Raw genomic sequence first — 18,057 nt, 5'->3', positions numbered from 1 at the left:
TGAAATCTCTCCTTCCCTGTAATTTCTACCGGTCAACTCATATTGCAGTCCATTTCTGTGTTTGATAACGTGGCAAGTGATGTTAGCAGGGGATTTGAGGGCACAGAAAAGTTTTTCGAAGGAGCAGGAGTGGATGTGGGAAGAGAGGGTGTGAGAGTCTATGTAATGGGAGAATAGGGCCAGTTGCGTGGCATTTAATGGCGAGGATTTGGCGAGGAAAATGTCGGGGATTTGATTGGAGGGGAAGAGGCAGACCTAGTGGTGGAGGAGGGATGCTTTTGGGAAGAAAGGATTGAGGAAGGAGGCGGAGGAGAAAGAAGCGGAGAAGAGACTCCATTTTTTTTTTCCTCAAATTGTGGAATTTAGGAGCCTTAAATAGAAGCTCACAAGAGTCCATTTCTACCATTCCTATCTTTTAGGCTCACCAAATTATCATTACCCCCTTTCTGCCTGTTTCTTTAGGAGTTAATGAGAAGTCATGCAGAACAAGCTCTGAGTTGGTTGAAGAGAAAAAGGTATGTCATGTGGGGCCCACAACATTATTTTTCTCTTCAACTAACTCAGTGCGTGTTCGGCATGACTTCTCATTAACATCACTTGCCACGTCATCAAATGCGGGAACGGACTGCAAGATGAGTTGACCGGTAGAAATGATAGCGAATGAGTGGATTTTAGAAACATCAAGATTGGTGCGTTCACATATCTTTACGGGAAGAGATCAAATTCATTAAATATTATCGGATTCAGGCATAGTCACTTTGAGGTGGAGACCAGGACGTTCTTCCAGGAGAGGAATCATGTAAAGGGAAAACGAATCCCGATGCCCGATATAAGGGACAAGTTGCAGGAAGGATCTTTCTTTCCGAGGATTCTCGTAAACCAGCTCCAATTCATGTTGCCGGAACTGGTCAAAATGTTAGCCACCGACGATTTAGGGCCGGTGATGGCGAATACAATCCCGGTGTGCGAGTAGCCGCCGGTGAAGGACGACATGAAACGGTGCGTGATGTCGATCGAGGCAATGTTGAAGTTTGCATTTTCCGTCATCGGAAAGTTGGCGAAGGTTTCGTCGACGGCGACCACAAACGGATGGGGTCAGACTTTGGTCATCGGAAAAAGGGTGGCGAGGAATGTGACGAGGTCGGTGATGTCATGTCATGAGAGCTTATTTCCGTATTTGGTATATTGTTGTCACGCGTGATGGTGTATGACGTGGAATTATTGGAGGAGAGCGAAAAGAAGGTGAATGACGGGGTGGGGATTTGTCATTTGGACACGACCCAGTGGAGTGCCATCACCGGGATCGAATTCGCCATCACCAGCTCTAAACCGTCGGTGGCTAACATTTTGACCAGTTTCGGCAACATGAATTGGAGCTGGTTTGCGAGAATCCTCGGAAGGAAAGATCCTTCCAGCAACTTGTCCCTTATATCCGGCATCGAGATTCGTTTTCCCTCTACATGATTCCCCTGCTGAAAGAACATCCTGGCCTCCACCTCAAAGTGATTATGCCTGAATCCGGTAATATTTAACGGATTGGATCTCTTCCCGTAAAGATATGTGAACACACCAATCCTGTTGTTTCTGAAATCCACTCATTCACATTTCTACCGGTCAACTAATCTTGCAGTCTGTTCGTGCATTTGATGACATGGCAAGTGATGTTAATGAGAAGTCATGCCGAACACGCACTGAGTTAGTTGAAGAGAAAAAAATAATGTTGCGGGCCCCACATGACATACCTTTTTCTCTTCAACCAACTCAGGACTTGCTCTGCATGGCTTCTCATTAACTTCTAAAGAAACGGGCAGAAAGGGGGTAATGATAATTTGGTGAGCCTAAAAGATAGGAACGGTAGAAACGGACTCCTGTGAGCTTCGATTTAAGACTCCTAAATTCCACAATTTGAAGGGAAAAAAATGGAGTCTCTTCTCCGCTTCTTTCTCCTCCGCCTCCTCCTTCCTCAGCCTTTTCTTCCCAAAAGCATCCCTCCACCACCAGGCCCGCCTCTTCCCCTCCAACCAAATCCCCGACATTCTCCTCGCCAAATCCTCGCTATTAAATGCCACGCAACTGGCCCTATTCTCCCATTACATAAACTCCCACACCCACTCTTCCCACATCCACTCCTGCTCCTTCGAAAAACTTTTCTGTGCCCTCAAATCCCCTGCTAACATCACTTGCCACGTTATCAAACACGGAAATGGACTGCAATATGAGTTGACCGGTAGAAATTACAGGGAATGGGAGATTTCAGAAAAAACAAGATTTGTGCGTTTGCATATCTTTACGGTAGAAATTACAGGGAATGGGAGATTTCAGAAAAAACAAGATTGGTGCGTTTGCATATCTTTACGGGAAGAGATCCAATCCGTTAAATATTACCGGATTCAGACATAATCACTTTAAGGTGGAGGTTGGGACGTTCTTCCGGCAGCGGAATCTTGTGGAGGGAAAACAAATCCTGATGTCGGATATAACGGACAATTTGCCAGAGCGATCTTTCCTTCCAACGATTCTCGCAGACAAGCTCCAATTCGGGTTTCCGAAGGTGGTCAAAATGTTAGCCACCGATGGTCTAGAGCCGGTGATGGCAAATACAATCTTGGTATGCGAGCAGCCGTCGATGAAGGACGAGACGAAGCGGTGCGTGATGTCGATCGAGGCAATATCAGAGTTTGCATTTTTCGTCATCGGAAAGTCGATGGTGGTTTCGTCGACGACGAACACAAACGGATGGGGTCAGACTCTGATCATCAAAAAAGTGGTTGCGATGAATGTGACGTGGTCGGTAGTGTCCTGTCATGAGAGTTTATTTCCGTATTTGGTATATTACTCTCACGCGTGATGGTATATGGCGTAAAAACATTGGAGGAGGCGAGCTGAAAGAAGGTGAATGACGAAGTGGGGATTTGTCATTTGGATACGACCCAGTGGAGTGCCACGCACGCTGCTTTTGTGGCATTGGGATAGGGGCCTTGAGATATCGAGGTCTGTCAGTGGATATTTGGGAATGATCTAATTTGGGTTGAAAGTCAGTAGCTTGTGGGCACGCTATTATTATGAATAAATGCAAGCTATTATTATGAATAAATGCAATCGATTTTTATGGGTTTGATCTAGCATTTATGATTAGGCTTTTTTTTCATCATGGGATTTGCTAAGAAATTTCGTAAAATAGCATTTCGCATTGCACCACAGAAGTTACAAAGTCTCATTTTAAACATATTTTTGTCTTTTTAATTTAATTCTGGTGAGGTGGTTGTCCTCATCACATGCAAATGTATGTCCCGAAACGCCTTTCACCGAAGTGGGGCCAACGTACTTACCTTTTCTTTTAAAACTTTATTTGTTTCCATAAAGGTTGGACTGTTAATGGCGATTTTGTTTGTGAAATAGTCTCTACAATTGATGAAACCTCTCTATGTGGTTTCTATATTGTGGTTTGGCTATAAATGTGGTTTCTCTTAGCAAGCTGATTTAAACCGAGAGCTCATGAGCATAATGAGTTGAAATATTGTTCGTAAAACAAATTTCACATGCATGAAAAGAGAATCACATATAAAATAAATTGAGATCAAATTTCCCTCTTGTGAAAAGAGGTTTTATTAATTTTGGTAAGGATCGTACACTTCCGGCTCTATTGGTCGTTAATTACATTCCTTGAAGAAGAAAATACCTCTAATTATCCATCAAAAGGTTTTTTACAACTTTGTTAATTGTCCTTCACAAAAAAGGATTTTTGAAGATCTGATTTTTGTGAATAGATCCTTTTTTAATTAATTTTTTTGGGAAATATTGTCTCTATCATCTTCCTCCTAGGGGAGAAAGGTCTTCCCCCTTTAGGGAGTCTCTGGAAAGAGATCCTAAAGGGACCTTTAGAGAAAGATTATCTAAAGAGATTTTCCTCCGCCTTTCTTTTTGGGAGCCTTCATCAAACTTCTCCTGGAGGAGAAGGATCTTCTCCCTTTAGGGAGTCTCTGGAAAGAGATTCTAAAGGGTTAGAACCTTTAGAGAAAGATTCTCTAAAGGGATTTTCCTCCGTCTTTCTCTTTGGAAGCTTTCGTCTTTATCATCATTCTCCTGGAGGAGAAGGGTCTTCTCCCTTTAGGGAGTCTCTGAAAAGAGATCCTAAAGGGACCTTTAGAGAAAGATTCTCCAAAGGGATTTTCCTCCGTCTTTCTTTTTGGGAGCCTTCATCTTTATCATCCTTTTCCTGGAGGTGAAGGATCTTCTCCCTTTAAGGGGTCTCTGGAAAGAGATCCTAAAGGGACCTTTAGAGAAAGATTCTCTAAAGAGATTTTTCTCCGTCTTTCTTTTTGGGAGCCTTCATCTTCATCATCCTTCTCCTCCAGGAGAAGGGTCTTCTCCCTTTAGAGAGTCTATGGAAAGAGATCCTAAAGAGACCTTTAGAGAAAGATTCTCTAAAGGGATTTTCCTCCGTCTTTCTTTTTGGGAGCCTTCATCTTTAAGGGACCTTTAGAAAAAGATTCTCTAAAGGGATTTTCCTCCGTCTTTTTTTTTTGAGCCTTCATCTTTATCATCATTTTCCTCCAGGAGAAGGGTCTTCTCCTTTTAGAGAGTCTCTGGAAAGAGATCCTAAAGGGACCTTTAGAGAAAAATTATCTAAAAGGATTTTCCTCTGTCTTTCTTTTAGGGAGCCTTCATCTTTATCATCCTTCTCCTGGAAGAGAAAGGTCTTCTCCCTTTAGGGAGTCTCTGGAAAGAGATCCTAAAGGGACCTTTAGAGAAAGATTCTCTAAAGGAGCCTTCATCTTCATCATCCTTCTCCTGGAGGAGAAAGGAGAAAGGTCTTCTCCCTTTAAGGAGTCTCTGGAAATATTCTCTAAAGGGACCTTTAGAGAAATATTCTCTAAAGGGATTTTCCTCCGGCTTCTTTTTGGGAGATTTCATCTTTATCATCCTTCTCCTGGAGGAGAAAGGTCTTCAACCTTTAGAGAGTCTCTGGAAAGAGATCCTAAAGGACCTTTAGAGAAAAATTCTCTAAAGGGATTTTCCTCCATCCTTCTTTTTGGGAGCATTCATCTTTATCATCCAGGAGAAGGGTCTTCTCCTGGAGGAGAAAGGTCTTCTCCCTTTAGGGAGTCTCTGGAAAGAGATCCTAAAGGGACCTTTAGAGAAAGATTCTCTAAAGTGATTTTCCTCCGTCTTTCTTTTTGGGAGCCTTCATCTTTATCATCCTTCTCCAGAAGAAGAAGGGTCTTCTCCCTTTAAGGAGTCTCTGAAAAGAGATCCTAAAGAGACCTTTAGAGAGAGATCCTCTAAAGGAATTTTCCTCTTTCTCCCGAAGAAGAAAGGTCTTCTTCCTGGTCTCTTTTTTGGAATATTTTGGGAGAAGCCTGCAAAGAAAGAAAAAAAAAAGAGCATTGTTAGCCAGTAATCTTTTCTCACCTTTCTTTCTCCTCTTTCTTCTCTTCTTCACATAGCTTTTCTTTCGCAAAGATCCGATTCTGCGTAGTTTTTTCTCTCCAGGAATGGATCAGGATCCCCTCTCAAAAAAACTTACTTCCAACTCATCCCTTATCGTTAATTTCGCGATGTCCACTTTCTTTTTTTGTGGAGCTGTTGTGGGTGCCACCTCATCCCTTATCTGGGATTCCAAGATCACTTCCCCTTTTGTGGGGAGTTACATAACCTCCCCTTTTGAAACATGGGTGACTTATTGCCCTTTTCGCGAGAGTTAACTTGTTCCCTTAAATTTATGGATTTCTTTTCCCTTCATCGTGGGCTCTCTTTTTCCCTTTTGAATAAAAGTATTTTAGCTTTTACATTTATCCTTTTTACTATTAGGAATAGCATTATGTATAACTACCCCTTTTTTCTCTCTTCTTATTTTATTAAGGGATTTTACTATTTTGCTCTGGTTGTAAAATTTCAAGTCTAACAACTATATTCACTCGTTTAAATTTGATGGTGGCTTATGTTTCATGAGATCACATAGGTTTACCTCCACTCCAACCATACTCTCCTACGTGTCTACTTAATTCTTACTTAGCAGTCATAAGCTGAATGTTTTAAGATTTAATTCTCGACCTCAGTTTCTAATGGCTTACTTTAAGTGAATTGAGTGAGGACCATAAATGAGTTTTGAACAGTCTCTATGCAACTCCAAACTGAAGAATATCTCTGAGTATAGTGTAAGGGCTCGTTTAAGAGACTTCGAATACGGGGCAAGTTTATCTTTCTGTTTGTTTTCTTTTATTGTTTGTTTCTCTCATGGACAGTTGGGAATAACCCCCTTGGTCATCTTTTATGAATGAAATCTGCTACCATTCAAAAAAAGAGACTTCCAAATTGGTTAAAATTCAGAATTAGTAAGCACTTTCCACTGCCCCGTATTTGGCATATAATTGTGGCTCTCCATAGAAGTTCTCTACCTTGGGCGAATTTCTAGAGCCATTACCCAAGAAGAACTTGGTTCATTGCTTTTAGCCTTCAAATACTCAACCCATCTTCTTTGAATGGCTTACCGACATCATTCCAATTTACCAAGTGATATTTTCTACACTTTTTTTTCGTCTGTAAGTTCATTAGAGCTGCTTGATCTATTTATTTATTTGACTGGCTACTTGATTTTGTTTAATAAAAACACCAGATGAAGGAAAAGCGATATATAATCATGGTTTTAAATTCATGCCGAAACGAAACAAAGCAGCAGAAAAATTTCGATTTCGAGTGCCACCGAAACGAAATCTTCTTGGATTCAGAAAATTACAAAATTCTCACAAAAATTTTCAGGAGGGATTTTGCCTGAAATTTCGATATTTCTTTTTTTTAATGGTAACACTTGTTGGTTGTTTATCCACCTTGCAATTAAAATTTAGCCTCTAAATCATTCACGAATCCCAATGGAATGATAAATAAGATAAAAACTATTGAGAGGATGACCAACAATGGAATTGGAATTTAGAACTAGCACAAACAATACCATGCAAGTTTTTAAAAGAGGATATCATTGTGCATTACTTAAAATGCCTAAAAGAAAATTTAATTCAAAATACAATCCTAATGAAATCAGCATGCCACCTCACCAAAATAAAACAATTGACGCACCTATGGACTTTTTAAAAACCCAATAATCCTATTGAAATGTCTAAATATATTTGCACCAGAACTGAAAGACCTGAAAAGTACAAAAACCAAAAGCTTTTGTATAATCAAAATAGTGTCAAGTCGGGATGGAAAAAAATGTACACCCTTCTAAATGTTTAAAAAATAAATGCAGTAAACAAACTTTAATTATATCATTCAAAAAAAAAATTAAAATTACTTTATGGTAGATCCTCCCTTCCCAATTATGCCTCCACAAGAGCTATTTGGAACAATGAGCCTCACTTTTGATGTAGCGTCAATATCATCACCATCTTCAACATGCACCTGCCAAATACAACAAATCAGCAGGGAATCTCATGCATATGGAAAAATAAAATATTCAGACAAAATAAAGAAATAAAGGCAAAATACAAAAACTACCTCACTAAACAATTTTTCAAGGATAATTTCTGTTGCCTTAATTATTTCATCGAATGCTCCAGTGATCATGATTATCCTATCAGATGTTCCGGGGAAAAATTCATGATTGCGTGACAATTGAATGCGAGCTCCAAAGCGCGACTGAAATTCAGTAATTGTCGAGCCACCTTTTCCAATGACAGACCCAGCTGCTGCATTTGATACAAGGAACCTAATGTATGAAGACTTCTCCTTATCATCTGAATGAGCAGCCATAGATAAACTAGATTTAGCAAGAGAAAAACCAGCTGGCCTATATATTATACATATATATATACATCTAGATATGTATACATATAGACATATATACATATACATACAGAGAGAGATTCGACAAAATATCAGGTGAGAATGGAATTGTTGGAGCAATTCAAGAAAAGGAAAAAATCAAAAATTGAAGGGCAATACGATTCAACGAGTACACCCACTTCAACAAATTACATATTAAACCAAGTCAATCTACCATATGAGAGAATTAAGGTTGACTGGTATAAAAATTTTGAATATCAAAACTAACTACTATTCAAAAGATTTAGACTAGTAGAGGCATTAAAACAACATATACATAATCCAGATATACTCAACTCAACTCAACTACGCCTTTGTCCCAAACTAGTTGGGGTTCGCTAATGAATCCTTTAGAAATTTTTCATGAAGAAGGTGAAAGGATCTACCCGGCTCAAAATGACTAAGTCTAATCCTAAGACTAGTTGGGTTCGCCTACATGGATCATTTTCTTCCATTCAATCCTATCCAAGGTCATATTCTCTGTTATGTTCCTAGCCCTCAAGTCTTTCCTCACTGTTTCTACCCAAGTTGTTTTCGGTCTGCCCCTACCTCTTTTTACTCAATCAACTTGGCACGAGTCACTTCTTCTCACCGGAGCATCCAAAGGCCTACGTTGGATATGCCCAAACCATCTTAAGTGGTGCTCTCTCATCTTCTTCTCAATTGGTGCCACCCCCACCCTTTTACGAATGTCTACATTTTTAATTCGATCTAACCTTGTGTGGATATGCCCAAACCGGAGCAACCAAAGGCCTACGTTGGATATGCCCAAACCATCTTAAGCGGTGCTCTCTCATCTTCTTCTCAATTGGTGCCACCCCCACCCTTTTACGAATGTCTACATTTTTAATTCGATCTAACCTTGTGTGGCCGCACATCGATCTAAGCATTCGCATTTCCGCTACACTCATCTTATGCACATGATGCTTCTTGGTGGCCCAACATTCTGAGCCGTATAGCATGGCTGGCCTCACAGCAATCTTATAAAACTTTCCATTCAAGTTGGTAGGTGTTTTACGATTGCACAGAACTCCTGAAGCACGCTTCCACTTCAACCAACTTGCTCTTATTCAATGGTTAACATCCTCTTCAATCTCTCCTTCCTTACGTAAGATTGAACCATGATAGCAAAAGATATCCCTCTTAGATACCTCTTGTCGAGACATATTTACTACATCCTCGCCCCACCTCCTTACATTACTAAAGTTGCACTCCATATACTCTGACATAATCCATATATAAAAAGGATAAATTATTAGCTCATCAAAACTAACTACTATCCAAAAGATTTAGGCTAGTAGAGGCATTAAAACAACATATACACAATCCAGATATAAAAAGGATAAATTATTAGTTCTATCGAATTATTTGCAATCTGCAAGAATGAGGGTGAACCAGCAGCTCAATGGAAGGTACTAAACACCGGAACACGACACCAGAACATTGCCCAGCTTACTTGTGAAAATTAAAGTTACCAATAGAAACGCTCAACACAATGAACTCATTAAAAGAATTAAACTACAACAAATGTGGCTGGTATATTGGCCATTAAAGGAAGGAGGCCTACTCAAATTTTAGGTTTCCATAAAGCATTGGCGATGTGGGCAGTATCATATTGTGGTGGGACCTCAGGTCCCAAGAACAAATATTTACCTATGTTATCAATGTAGTGTAAAGAGGACAGCAACAAAATGCGGAAGAAATGTCATTACCTATCACCAACTAAAATCTATCTTTATACACAAGTACTGTCATGCACCCAAAACCTATCTAGGGAACTACCTATAATCCCACCCACCGCCAACCCAACCCATATCTGTTACTACAAATTTTGCAGCAAAGGCATCACTTGAATATGAATGTAAGTTAACCCGAAGACTACGTAGCTATAATGAGGGTTATCCTCCCACCAAATGATTTAATAGCTCTTCGTCCACAAAGATAATCCCATTTTAAACTAAGTCACCAACCAAACTGAAGGCACTTTTGAAGGGATACCAATGGTTTTTGACATATAGCCTGATCTATCACAATGTATAATGAGAGGGGACTAAAAAAATGCAAACTCAAGAACCCTCTCCCCTTGCCTCCCTTCATTTCATGGGTTGGGTTGAGTTGGCTGGCTAATTGGTCTGTCAATTTTACATTGGGCTGGGTTTGGGAAGAGTTTCTTGAGCCCACCTTGTGTTGTGTTGGTTTCGGACCTTTGGGTTTAAATTTTTAGACTCGAGAACTCACTACCTGAGTAAACCCAGCCCAACTATCACCCTTTATCACAAAAGGGGGTGATGGTATCATCTCCCATGGAGATAAGGCATTAATTTGATAAAAACGTCATTTATAGGCTTACTTATCACCAATATATTGTGATCTCTAGAATTTTCATGTCGTTTGATCAGTGAGATATTACCAATTTCAATATAAATTTATTTTACTTACAATTATTAATATATTATTAAGTTACTGGGATTTGCTAGGGAATTTCACAGAAAGGCATGTCGCAGCTAACTTTTGCATGAGAGAACAGCCACCTCATACGAATTAAAAGAATAAGACAAAATCTGCTGAAAGTGAGCCTGTGTGGCTGTTCTCTCATGCAAAAGTCAGCCTTGAAATGCCTTTCCACAGAATTCCCTAGCAAATCGCTAAGTTAATATATTTATAAGTTTTAAGATATTGATTGAGGATATATTGGCAATATATGGATGATAAATCAACAGATAATATATGTAATTGATAAATTTATAATAAATTTTTGTGTGACTATGATGCCTACGACAAGAGGGAACCCAAAGTATGTGATTGGGAGATGATCAACCACCAGAAAAAAACTTCAAGTCTCATTTGCTACATTAACAACCACCGACAAACCTTTATCCAGGCTCCTTTTTAAACAAGAACCACTTCAAACCACCTTAAAATTGTTCACAAATCATGTTTATGCTCTCCACTTCCGTTACCCCCCAAAAAAATCCATTAATTGCAAACGAAAAAAAAACAATTGAAACCACCTAAAATAACTAACAGATCTTGAATATGCTCTCCACTCTCGTTACCAAAAAATCATCCATTAATCGAAGATGAAAAAATATTAGGAACGGGACTATTCTCTTTGAACCCTTCAACTAAGCCCTTTTATTCCCAAGTAGGCAAGAAACCTAAATGTCTTAAACAACTAGAGCAAATAGAAAAAGAGAAAGAGGAAGCCCTCTCCTAATTCCCCTTGAACAATGGATGACACCCGACACAAGCTAATATCCACTTTGAACATCTTATACAAAAAAGCATATCATCATTCATCATAATATAGCCTGAATAAGGATACCTTGTCTAAGTAATCGGATTATAGAACCAAGGTTTTAAATTTTGGCTTTGTTTTTTGTTTCGGTAGGAATGGAAATGGAAACAATTCGGTTTCGGTTAAAATGTCGGTGGAAAACTTGTAAAATTATGGAAACATATGCAAGTGATGGACATTTCATATAGAATTTCTGATAGAATGAGCACAAATACATACTCCAAAATCATCACATGAGCCAAAAAATCACCCATAATGTTTTAACAACAACAAAAAAAAATCACCATCTTCATGAAATTTTTCTAAAGGATTCATTTAGCCGGCCCCAACTAGTTTGGGACAAAGGCTTTGTTGAGTTGAGTTGAGTTGAGTTGAGTTGAATTATCGTATGTCTGATGATTAAGCACATATCATGTTTCATATATAATTCATATAAATATATGTGCATAATAAATAGACCGCATATCAAATGCAACTTATATAAATATAATTATATCCGACTTTCTCCCACCATGAGGGGGTCTTTGGGGAGTTAGCTGCTGTGGGGTACTCTTTGAGGGTCTTTGTCTTTGTATCATTCTATTTTTGCTTCTTGAGTGATCTCGTTGTATGCCGCCTAGTGACCAAATCGGCCATCAAGCTTTTCATTAATAAAATCACTGTCCAAAAAAATTATGTACCACATATCAATATAGTCTACAACTAATACGTTTACGGTTTTGGTTTCGGTATGCACTTTGGTTTCAGTATGTGTTTCAATGGTGATGGAAACAAAAAATATTTCAGTCGTTTCACGTCGATTTTGGTGGATAGTTAAAACTATTTCTAGAACCAATCCCCCCAACAGACACATACACACACAAATAAAATAAAATAAACAATGAAGGAAATTCATGCTATAGGATCTATAAAGTTCCAAAAAGTCACTTCAACCACATAAGCATCACAAGAAACGTGTCTCACTGTACCTGCATTCACTCGCTGTATGACATGAATCAATACACATAAACAACGACATTCGTACACATGCCAGCAAAGTTGATCACTTACAGCAAGTGAATAAAAAAGTAAAGTAACTTACCCACATATACCCGTCTAAGCATGGCCTTAGCAACACAAAGCACAAGCCAACTTCTTTTTTTTGCATCATGCTATAAAAATCTAAAGAGACCACACTACAAATTCACACAACTCTTTGACCATAGCCTCTGTTAGGTTGCCAGATGCCTGGCATCCTCAAGGATTTCTCAAGCAGAAAAAAGATGCTCTTTTCTTCTACTTTATGGCATTTGATTGCCAATTTAGCATTGAAATCCTTTGAGACTACCAAACAAGTTTCAGAAGTAATAATTGCATGTCCGGTGACGTGGCATCAATGTCATCTCCTTATAATTTCCAAGCCAAATTTCTCATAAAAGGAATTTGGCTTGGGAAATTTCGTTTTCTCTATTTCTCTCTCTTCCTTCTCTCTTTCTTCTCTTTCTGTATTGGTAATGACACCCCCTCCCTCTACGAGATTGGAAACCAAACACTACTTATCACTATTCTACAAGGTAAATTCTATAACTACTTATACCACTAATCTACAAGGTAACTACCTGTATCCAAACAGACCTAAGCTAATCTCAGTTTACCCTTTCTTGAAATAAAAAACCCTGAATTTTCCAATCCTTCATCCAACTGCCAACAAATTTCAATAAATCAGATCAATAAACTAATAACTGAATTTTCTACAACTGTTACGAACCCGAATCGGTTCGCAACATGGTTGATGACCCACTTCGAGGGAAGGGTCGTTCCTCCTTTCTGTACAAAAAACACTATTTTGGGGTAAAATTCTCATTGAACAAAGAAAGGATGAGTACAATTTATTTATTAAAAATCCCTAATCTAGATAAGCCTTATCTCTAAGACTCCCAACTAACTAAATAACTACAAAGCAAATCTCAAAATAACAAATATCTCAACCAATTTATTTCAGCCAACGTGGGACCCAAACAACCAAATCTCCAAATCAAGCGCTCCTATTCGCGAAAAATTTGAGTCCAATAATCGGTTTGGCAGTCATAATCGGCTGTAATAATCCTAAACGAACAGGGCCTACAGGGCCTTATGATTTTGAGAACTGATTGTGACTCCCATAATCAATTTTAGACTCGCAATTAGATCTCAAAAATCAAGACAACTGGGCTTAAACGTAATTTTGAGTCCAATAATTAGTTTTGGACTCACACCCGGTTCTTAGGATCCCAAACAAATTGGGCTTAAGCATCAGTCAAGTGAATTGTTAAGCCTTGTTTATTTTGCACATTGAGGGTCGATTCTGAGTTTAAAACTAATTATTGAATTAAGAATTCAACGCAAATTTGTGCCCAATAATTAGTTTTGGGCTCAAAATCAGTTTCCAAAATCCAAAACTGCTCTTATTTTTATTCATCTCTTGCTGGTCATTGATTATGTGATTATATGGATCTTGATAAAATTCAAGCGCATTGAATGTCAATTATATGATAAAGAATTAGAGATTAGGGCTGTTTATTGACGGGAGGGACACTCTAATAAGGTGTGACCTCATTGAATGATTGATCACCGTTTAGGGGAGAAAATTCCCCATAGTGTGCGGCGTGGGGTTGGGGATTAGATTTCCCCGCAGGGAACGGGGACAGGAATTCCCCGCCATCCCCGGAGTGGGGAAGGGGAATTTTTCTTGAGGCGGGGACGGGGAGTGCAACATCCAGCCCCGCTCTGCCCCGTTGCCACCCCTATTGATAGGCAATTTGGCAGAAAGCCATTTCGCGGCTAGCTTTTGCATGTGAGAACAGCCATACAGGTTGACTTTTTAACATTGTCTTATTCATTTAATTCATCTGAGGTGGCTATCCTCTCATTGAGAAGCCAGCTGTGAAATGGCTTTCCACGAAATTGCCTAGCAACTTCCATTTTATATTTATTTATTATGTTTAAGATGTTATAATAAAATATCAGCTAAAGGTTTCTGAGCGATAACTCTGATAGCTAGCTTATCTGAGCAAGGCACTATAAATAGGGTAGGCAGCTATATTGTTTGGGTTATGTTACATATTGATTCTATAGGACCTAATATAGATAGGGTGTTCCTAGCTAAAAAATGATCTCCATAGGATCATGGTAAGCGTGGATTTGTGGAGGTTTAAAATGAATGGCTAGAAAATGGGTCCATTTTCTGCTTCTACAGATCAAATGGTTAGGATGATTGTATGGAGATGGTTTGTTAGGAACACCCTATCTATGTGAAGTTCTATGGAATGAACGGGTTGGATGATTCAAACAACATGGGAGATGGTGTCTTTATAGCATGGTTTGAAATTTCGCCAAAATTCCAAAATTTCGGACCAAAATCAACCGAAACCGAAATTTGGCAAAATTTCAAATTTAAATTTCGCGAAATTCCAAATTTCAAATTTATCGTATGCGGTGACTATTATGTTTCTTTGACTTTTATGATGGTATTTATTGACTACTGATCTCTCTTTATTTTTATATTTATATTGAGGGATTTGCTAGGCAATTTTGTGGCTAGCTTTTGCATGAGAAAACAACCACCACAGATGAATTAAATGAATTATATTTATATTTAGGGACTTGTTAGGCGATTTCGCGGCTCATTTTTAAACAGATTTATTCTTACTCATTAAATTTATGGTGATGATATTTTCACCCCCCTGCAGTACTTGCACACCCCCCTGATAACATGATTTGACATGAAGTTGCCCACTTTTAAAGTCAAATCAGGTTATAGAGGGGGGGGGGGGATATCATGTTCGCGATCCATGAACCAAAGTTAAGTCTTTCAAGAGTTGGTAGGGTCACAAGCACAAACCAAGCTAAGGAGTTCACAAGCATAACTCAATATTCAAGAGAAGACAATCGAGGCCAATGCAATCAGTGGAATATAGTGTTTTTACATTCTTAGATTGTATTCGACATCTTTCTTTTCAAAGAGTTTGCACATTTTAAATAATTTTGCACATTACAAATGGTTTTGCATTTCTCAGAGGAGTTTCAATTACACTTTTTCAAAACCATTTTGAAATCAATATGCTTTCAAATATTGGCAAAATAGGTCCCACAACATGTTTTAATTACCCAATTCCCACTCTTGGTTTGCCTTTGGGATTTCAAACTACCACCCATCAGCCTCTTTCACCACCTCTATTCAACCCAAATTTGTCTCATCCGATCACTAATCCTTTGCACCCATACGATTCCTTCTATTCTTGATCTACCCAAAAATCCCACCTTCATCACCTATATTTCAGCCCTTCCAACCACCTATATTTCAGCCCTTCCAACCACCTAATTAGAAGCCCTTTAATCGTCCTAAATCATCACTTTTCTTCCTTACAAAACCACCCAATTTCTTTCTTTAAACTCAGCCCTCAGAGCCTTTGATTCTTTTAGCCAGTTAACACCCATTCTTAACCCAACAGAATTCCATTGTTTTAACCACCCACTTAACCTTCTCACCCCTCCCAAAAGAGCCACCAGTCTTCTTTTATTTCAGTCAACTAACAGGAAGAACTAAATTCATGTTTTGTCCTCCTTTCCTAATCCTGATCCCATCTACTAACTACCATATTTCACTTCTTTAAATTCTTTTCACCGCTATTTACCACAATTGACCACTTATCTTTCATTAATCTCCCAAAGAACACCCTAGTCACCCAAAACTTATAATCCACCATTCTTACTACTTACCTAACCAAGATTCTCCATCATTCTTTAAAACCAACAACCTTCTAATTTCCCTTTTAGCTTTCTCACCTCTATTCCGTTGGCGTTATATGCCCCTGCATCAATAAGGCACTCAAACGAGACACACATCTCGAAACTTTGAAGGAGAAGAAGATCACCTTCGTTACATGCATTGGGACGTAAAGACTTTGTCCTACACCTTTTGTTTCACTTTGTTTATTTCTCTCAATTTTTTTCCAATAATGGTAGCCAATTTCATTAAAAAAAAAAAACAGACTGAGGTGGTCAAGATAGAAAGCAGATAAGAATAAACAAAAGTTAAAAACAAGAGAAAAAGAGAGCGCTAAGGGGGGAGTGAATCAAAAAGTGCTAGCTCATCCTTGGACGCTCCTCCACTTCGGAGCGTCGAATTTGATGAAAGGACCAAGAAGATCTATCCATCCAATCAAACATCTTGTCGAAAAGGTGGTCAAAACGCCATGGAGGAGTTTGAGATTTCTTGAGCCACCTTATGACATTCAAAGAGTCTCCTTCGACATGAACATTATGCACTTGCTCTCTAACTAACAACTTCAGCTCTTGATGAACCGTTTTCACTTCAGCGTCAGTGGCATCGGCAACTTCAATAGGTCCAGCAAAATACCACAATACCTCTTGATGGGGTGTAAAAAGAACCCTCCAATCGCCGATCGACATGTGGCATCGAGGCAAAGTGAAATTACACACTAAAACCAGGGGTAAACATGTAGCAATACCCCCAAAGGAAAGCCTTAAAGTAATCTCTACCCAATCACAGGTTGACACCTGTCCAAGGGTGAAAAGGTAATCTAACACCTGGGCTCCCACTATAAATAGCCCTCATAAATCCAAAGATAGGGTTCCGAATCCCAAAATTTACTATTCATAGCTCTGCTTTCGTTATCTGATATGTCATACTGACTTAAGTATTATAGGGCCTATCTAGAACTACTACTCCGGGTTGGTCATTTGACCGGGCGCTACCTTATGCAGGTCACAGCCCTGAACTGAACTGACCTCCACATCCCTTCAGACCAACTTGCACACGTTCCTACCTAAGCCGGACCAGTTCATCCCTGACTACCACATCGTGCTACAAATTTTGACTGTAACAACTCTCCTCCACTATCCCTTAGAACCCCTCCTGTTCCGGCCAGGCCCGGGTTACCCAAACTCGATCCATCAAAGTTAAATTTCACAAAGTCCGGCGCTGAGGGAACCTGTTCTTGGATCGATTTTTGGATTAAGATCGCCGATCCACACATTATTCTCCATCCAGCCCATAGGTCATACGTAGAGACAAATCTGAAAGATGGGAGAATCTTCACCAAGGAGATCGCGAGGGGTAAGACCCTTATGAAAAGAGACTCCGAGTTTTGAGAAACACCTTTGAATACTCTTGCATTTCTTTCCTTCCATAGCACCCAGAAAAAGTAGGAACATGATAAATAAAGAGAAATGTTATCAGCACTTTTGATGATCGCACTCCTCACTTTATTAAAAGTAAAAGTACGGTATGGCCCGCACCATAGGATGATCTAAACCGTCCATTTGATGGCCCACACCCTAAATAGGTTGTGCCCCAAGAAAACATTTCCATAGGTTGATCCTAATCCTCCAATCTATAGAGGGCTAGGACCATTCAGTCCCTCTACAGATTGGAGGGTTAGGATCAACCTATGGAAATGATTTTTGGGGCGCAATCTATTTAGGGTATGGCCCATCTAATGGACGGCTTGGATCATCCTATCGTGGTGGTCATACCGTACTTTTAATAAAGTGAGGGGTGCAATCGTAAAAAAAAAGTAGTGCTGATAACATTTCCCACACACTGAATCATAAGCAAACGAAACAGTATGTCGGGTCATATCAACTGACAGAATAAAGCAAGGGCAGTGATATTTTCCCCCTCTGATAAAATCCTCTCACCACTCTACAGCCACTACAACCACTCCTTGGTGGGCCCAACAATTAATTTGTTGAAATCTTAGGATGATCCTAGCCCTCCGATCCAAACCGGTCTCTCTCTCCATAGGATGAACCTAGCCCTCCGTTCTAAAGAGAAACTGCATATTATGGAAACCTCTTTAGATTGTAGGGTTTTGAACATCCCATGGAAATAATTTTTTGGGCACGACCTATTTACATTGTGGCCCATCAAATGGATGGTTTGGATCATCCTATGG

The 18,057-nt window shown here is 39.3% G+C and overlaps 1 protein-coding gene across 1 annotated transcript; it reads left to right on the top strand.

The window, feature by feature from the left end:
• Nucleotides 1-2,308: 2,308 nt before the first annotated feature.
• LOC143859040 (BURP domain-containing protein 16-like) lies at nucleotides 2,309-2,848 on the top strand. Its single transcript, XM_077369712.1, has one exon. The coding sequence runs from the start codon at nucleotides 2,309-2,311 to the stop codon at nucleotides 2,846-2,848; it is 540 nt and encodes a 179-aa protein (XP_077225827.1).
• Nucleotides 2,849-18,057: the final 15,209 nt, after the last annotated feature.

This window comes from Tasmannia lanceolata, unplaced genomic scaffold (assembly GCF_043159265.1).
Source record: "Tasmannia lanceolata isolate RefF3 unplaced genomic scaffold, GAP_Taslan_0.1 ptg000029l, whole genome shotgun sequence".
NCBI classification, from domain to species: Eukaryota; Viridiplantae; Streptophyta; class Magnoliopsida; order Canellales; family Winteraceae; genus Tasmannia; species Tasmannia lanceolata.
The sequence above is the reverse complement of the archived record's forward strand: the minus strand, read 5'-3'. Positions and strand labels throughout refer to the sequence as shown.

Coding starts and splice junctions, on each gene's coding strand:
- LOC143859040 (XM_077369712.1), top strand. CDS start 2,309: ATGGGAGATTTCAGAAAAAACAAGATTGGTGCGTTTGCATATCTTTAC.